The 6081-nt window shown below is 45.8% G+C and overlaps 1 protein-coding gene across 1 annotated transcript; it reads left to right on the top strand.

Moving 5' to 3' along the window:
- The first annotated feature begins 2362 nt into the window (after positions 1–2362).
- Positions 2363–3199, top strand: UBXN10 (UBX domain protein 10). The gene has a single exon (XM_049772102.1). It carries the CDS (start codon positions 2363–2365, stop codon positions 3197–3199), a length of 837 nt encoding a protein of 278 aa, XP_049628059.1.
- Positions 3200–6081: the final 2882 nt, after the last annotated feature.

The raw sequence follows: 6081 nt of genomic DNA, 5'->3' as shown, positions 1-6081 counted from the left end.
CCATGAACAGGAAGAAAACCTGGACTGGCAGTTCTGGACCTGCTTGAAGCAGTGCTCTGCTTGCCTGTGCTTCAGAGTCTTGCTTCAGCAGGTTTGCCCTATACCCAAGAGTTCAACTTGCAGGTGCAGATACAGGGATAGAGTAGGCCAGAAGGGGAACAACCAACAGAGACAGATGTGCTGGTAATGGTCCCCTTAGCATCAGTCTGGGACAGTTTCGTCAATCAAGTTCCACAGGCCTTCTCTGAGATCCAATCCAACTCCCATTTTGGTATGGCTGGACAACTAAGACTCATTTTTATATTTTTAAATGATTGGGATGGAGGTAGAGGAGACAACAAAGAACTCTATTTTGTGTCATGACAAAATCAGATGACATTAAAAATTCGGGGTCTTCAGCTATACCACTCCTAGGAACACAAAAACGCAATACAAAAATCTTTTCCTCACACCTATTTTCATTGCAGCGCTATTTACAACAGCTAGAATCTGGAAACAATCAAGATGCTCTTCAACAGATGAATGGCTAAAGAAAGTGGTATTACATATACACAATGGAATATTATGCAGCTATTAGGATAGATGGAGGCATAAAATTTTCTTATACATGGATGTACATGGAATCTATTATGCTGAGTTAAGTAAGTCAGAGAGAGCCACATACAGAGTATAGTCTCACTCATCTCTGGGTTTTAAGAAAAATAAAAGAGGGGCCAGAGTGGTGGCACGAACCGTAAGGCGTCTGCCTTGCATGCGCTAGCCTAGGACGGAGAACAGTTGGATCCCCTGGTGTCCCATATGGACCCCCAAGCCAGGAGCGATTTCTGAGCACATAGCCAGGAGTAACCCCTGAGCGTCACTGAGTGTGGCCCAAAAAACAAACAAACAAAAACCCCTGAAACTAAAAAAGAAAAATAAAAGATATTATTGAAATAATTCCCAGAGATGAAGGCCAGAAGGACCTGCTCACAATATGAAGCTCACCACAAAGAGTGGTGAGTGCAGTTAGAGAAATAACCACACTGAGAACTATCATAATAATGTCAATGAGTAAAGGAAGTAGAAAGCCTGTCTCGAATATAATCTGGTGAGGGGGGAGATGGGGGCATTGGTGATGTGTATTTTGCACTGGTGAAGGGGGGCGTGTCCTTTTTTATGACTGAAACTCAACTACAATCATGTTTGTAATCATGGTGTTTAAATAAAGATGATACTTTAAAATTTTGGGGGTCTGTAAGTGAAGCTCTATTTCATAACAGACACACCCATTATTCCTTTACTCTTGAGGTGTATCTGGTAGCTTTCACCTACATGGATGGAAGGCAGAAAGCCTCCAAATCCCAATCCTGGACACACAAGTTTGTGAGACATAAGGAAATATGTGTCTATCTCTGAGTGCCTACAGGTCTTGAGGGGAAGCTGTGGGGATCCCCAGCGCTGCTGCAAGGGGTTGTGTCTGGGGTCCTACCAGCTGACTTGAAAAGGATGATTTGGGGTCCTGAGAGTACAGGCAGCTATAGGCTCACCAAATCCAGATCACTGCTGCCCAAGGACCGGGTACTGTCTTTGTCCAATATGTGTGAGATGGCCCAGGACAATCCCCTGATAGAACCCTGTATTCTGGTGGAAAGTACCCAAGTATTCCCTGCCTCAGGACTTTTCCATGTATTTTCTTCATCTACACAATTGCCCTAGTACCACTCTGATCAAGGTTTGGGATCTGAGAAGGGAAACAGTCCAAAGCAGGTCCATTTTTGTCTTTCTAACAAAGATTTATTATAACACAATAACAATGTTATATTTTCATATGAACCAAGGCTGATTTTGTGCTTTAATGGCAGGGTTGAGTAGCTTGAACAGAGAACCCATGGCATATAATTTTGTAAAATATTTCAAGGAAAAATCACTCTCTACTCTAGATTATCACATGGCAAATTCCAGTTCTCAGCTTTTCAGCTCTTCCACCCAGACACTCTTCTGGTGTGAGACTTTATTTCATTGACTCAGAGTGATTAATATTCTTAGAAAAGACCATTTACTTTCTGAATTAACATGTGTCTTTCCTCACTATAATAATATAAGTTACAAGAACTTTGGTTTACTGATATATTCTAGGTTCCTGAAACGAATAAATGTTTGTTTGTGTTCCTTACTGCTGATGCACTGAAATATTTCAGATTCCTGAAATGAATGAATGCCTTGCTTTTCCAGATGCCAGGAATCCAAGGAGGATGTCCCCCATCCCAAGGTCTGGTTGGTGTTGTTCCTTGTGCTTGCGGGGTAAGGACTCAGACCTAGGAATCCCAGGAAGTTTAACACGGCTCCTCTCTTTTCTCATGCCTCCTAGGGGTCTTAAGAAGCAATGGCCACAGAAGTCCCTGCAAACAGAGCCCCCGCTGATCACAGCTCTGTTGTCCTCAGTGCAGCTGATAGCTACATCTGGGAACCAAACTCTCGAAACATGCATGTCATAAGGCCTAAGTCTGCCAAGGGACGAACTCGGCCAAGCTTGCATAGGCCTCCCAGTTCAGGACCTAGCACTCATGACTCCCCACCTCCTCCACCCTCAGCCATTCCCTCTGAGCCGACATTGAACAATCAGAAGCCCAGAACCTGTACCCCCAAATCTTTGCCTCAGGGAACTTCTGATGAGATCCCTGAGCTGCTGCAGCAGGTACCTCTTGGGACTTCCTCCTCCCTCAATCGGTACCCAGTTCTTCCGTCCATCAACAGGAGGATCCCAGAGGAGAGGCAGGTGGAAATCATAGCAAAAAAGGCCGGATTGCTGCAACTGGACAGCCTGCAGGCTGACTACCATAAGGCTGGCACTGTGAAAACAAGTGAAGAAGACCCTGGGGCTCAAGGAAATTATTCCCTGGGAAGGAAATCTGATCCCCAATCCCAGAAACAGATTGGGGATCTGGAGGAACCCTCAGATTGTGAGCCGAGACTGCTTCTCGCCATCCGATCACCATCTGGCCGAAGATTTGTCCGACACTTCCGGCCCACTGATAACTTGCAGACGGTGCTGGCTGTGGCCGAACACAGGAATCAAACTACCTACCAACATTGCAGCTTTGTGACCCTAGAGATGCCCAGGAAGTGCTTCTCAGACCTCACCAAGTCCCTGCAAGAGTGCAGAATCCTCCACAAGTCGGTGTTGAGCATCTCACAGCAGCACAGGGAGGGGCGACCCTGAATCCTCTACCCTGAATGGGGTCTTCAGTCTCTGACAGAGAGCTACAATGAGGTGCCACCTTCCCCCACCCCCACCCCAAGCAGCTGAGCTACAAGTGCCACATGAACCAGGTGCTCCCATAATTCATGGGATTCTCCCTTCAGAACTCCTTATTGGAGAATTGACATTTCTTACGTGCACAGGGGAGTATAGAAGAGCCCCTTCCAAGATGTATAAGTCTCTTCCCTCTCCCCCTCCCACAACTGCAGTGGCTCAGAGGTTCTGTATTAGCCTGGCTGTACTGTCTCCTTTGCAGAGTCTGGGTCCCTGCTTATCTTCACAATGAACTTCACAATGAACAAGGCAGGTGGCTTGTCATGGCGGCTGGTGAAGGATGAAACACTTTGTAGAGAGACTTCTGGTCTGGTAGATCACCAGGGTTTGGGAAACCCATACCTGGATCTTGCATTTCTTGTAAGAGTGTCTTTCTGAAACAGTCACTGGTTTCTGACTAGAAGGCCGCTCCCTTGTGGGCTGGAGTGGTTATGGTTTTTATGGGGGGGGGGGGGTGTCTCTGCATACCAGGAGTGTCTTCAGAAAAAAGAATAAGCCTCTGCTCAGATGAAAGCAACCCACCACCACCCCTTGCCCAGCATTTCCCAAGCCACTGAGAGCTGGCAAGCCCTTTTTACTACTTCTCGATAAATACCAGTCAGGTCACAACTTCCGGCAGATGTGTGCAAAATCCTGCCTCAGCTGAGGAAAGCCAGTGCGAGCTGATTTCCTTTGCTTCTATCAGTAATGAAATCTTTTGATTCTAAGCCATACAACCCTAAATTGTTCTGAAGAGCACCAAGCTTATCTGGGCATAGATACCTTGTTTTGAAGCCTGGTTCAACACCCTCCGCCCTTTGAGAGCCCTCACAAAAAACACTGGCCACCCTGACTGGATGGACTTGGGGTTATATTGCTTTATGGAAGGTGGGGAAGGTGGCCTGTGGTGTGAAGACTGAGGACTGGCTGATTGGCTGACAGTACAGTCACAGCCATGTCAGAGGCTACAAAGGCTGGTTTTTCCAAAAATTAAATGGTGTTCTGTGCAGTTTGCCAAAGTTTTCTTGCGTTGCAATTTAAATGAGACTCCCCTCCTCCAATATCATCCGGACCCCCTTTATGATTAAATCTCCCTTTAGAGTCAGAGATTGACCACTATTAAATCCTGAGTGTTGAACAGCACCTAGGTACATGGGTACTAGGTACTCCATGGCAACAGGAGTTCTAGCAGCATGACAGGACTGCTCTCTCAGTGACGAATGCCCCTGGTGTATACATAAGGAAGGTGTAGGAAATGTTACTTGCAGCAGATCAGTACTTAGTTGTGGAGATTATCACCCTAGTGATTCAATTAATTCAGGCATGCCTTGTTCTCACCATGTCCCACACCACCCAGCCCATTCTACAACAGTTTTTTGTTTCTAAAGGTTTTACTGGCATTTCATAACACTTTTCTAACTAGGGCAAGTCACACAACTGGCCACCTTTCTCAGATGTGGCCAAGAAGATTGGCAGGTGTAGCTGGTCTTCACAGGAAGGCATCTCCTTTCTTGTCCAGAATCCCAGCCCAGAACCCTGATCTAGGAGGTTGGGGAAAGAGTCTCCCATCAAATCACACCACTTTGTGGTAAGACTAAAATTCTACACACCCAGGACCTGCTCATTTCTCCAGACAGGCAGTCTTTGTGGGACATAAGTGAAATGGGACAGTGCTTAAAGGAATTGGGTACTCTTTTGCACTTGGGGTTTTTCTCCTTGCTTTCAGCATAGAATTGGGAATGAAAAATAATGAAGGGCAAGCAGCATCAAAAGATGATAGCTATTTTAGAGTTGTGTCAATAAAACGAGATTCGAACCATCATAATCAGCTGGTTTTGCATTTTCCTTCAGGATAAAAGATGATGACACCTTCAATAAAATCTGATGTGTGTGGAGCCGAGTTGGTGGAGAAAAGCATCCTCTGTTCAGGTCTAGCAATGTCACACACTGATGGACAGAGGCTCTATGACACCTGAGATGAGCCTCCAGTTCCTTTTTTGGATGATTACTTGTCACTGCCACAGGGTCTGAGCCCTCTTACCCAAACCACTCCCTGCCCACTCTCCCCCTAACTTCCACTTTTAGTTGATGACTCTGGGGGAGAGAGTCCCAAATTTCTCCTAAGTATTAATGGTACCTGCTCTTCTGTTGAGGTTAGCCAGATTCAGTACTCAACCCAAAATAGCAGTTTTTGATGGTTAGGTCAGTTCGCTTCCTTGGACTGGCGAGCTAAACTAGGACTAGCACTCTAGTTTTGGTGGGCTAGATAATGTTGGCTTATCCCTTTTAGGGTTCAGACCTCAGTCAGCATTTAACCAGCAGTCATTAAGGACCTACCTCGAGCCACTAATGGGGGCAAATACTGGTCTTGAAACCGAAAAGTGTTGGCAATAAAATGTGGGACCTCCTGGTGGCCTCTCAAATCAAATCCAACAGGTGTCAGTGGTTGTGGCATTATCATAAAGATACCGATAGGAGACTTAGGCTAGATCACAATGTTGTTTTCTCACCATCTTTTGTAGAGATGGTGCCAGGAAGATGAGTCCTTAAGATATTAACTTCACACACAGCAAAGCTTCCTGACTCATTCCAGCATATCCTCCTGATAGAGTACTATAGGTGAATCTGTCCCAATAACAGACGGAACAGCAGGAGAAATAAGTGATTCATCATGGAGAATCTAAAAAATTTTCACCAACAGATGGCAGGTGGTTTAACACAGCAGTCTGTGCCTTGAATACACTTGGGGACTCAGCCAACAGCTATCAAACCAGGACAGCCCAGTGTGAGTTGGTCTGTGGGCCAGAATC

This window comes from Suncus etruscus, chromosome 4, assembly GCF_024139225.1.
Source record: "Suncus etruscus isolate mSunEtr1 chromosome 4, mSunEtr1.pri.cur, whole genome shotgun sequence".
Lineage (NCBI taxonomy): Eukaryota > Metazoa > Chordata > Mammalia > Eulipotyphla > Soricidae > Suncus > Suncus etruscus.
Note: the sequence above shows the minus strand (reverse complement) of the source record. Positions and strands in the feature narration are given on the sequence as shown.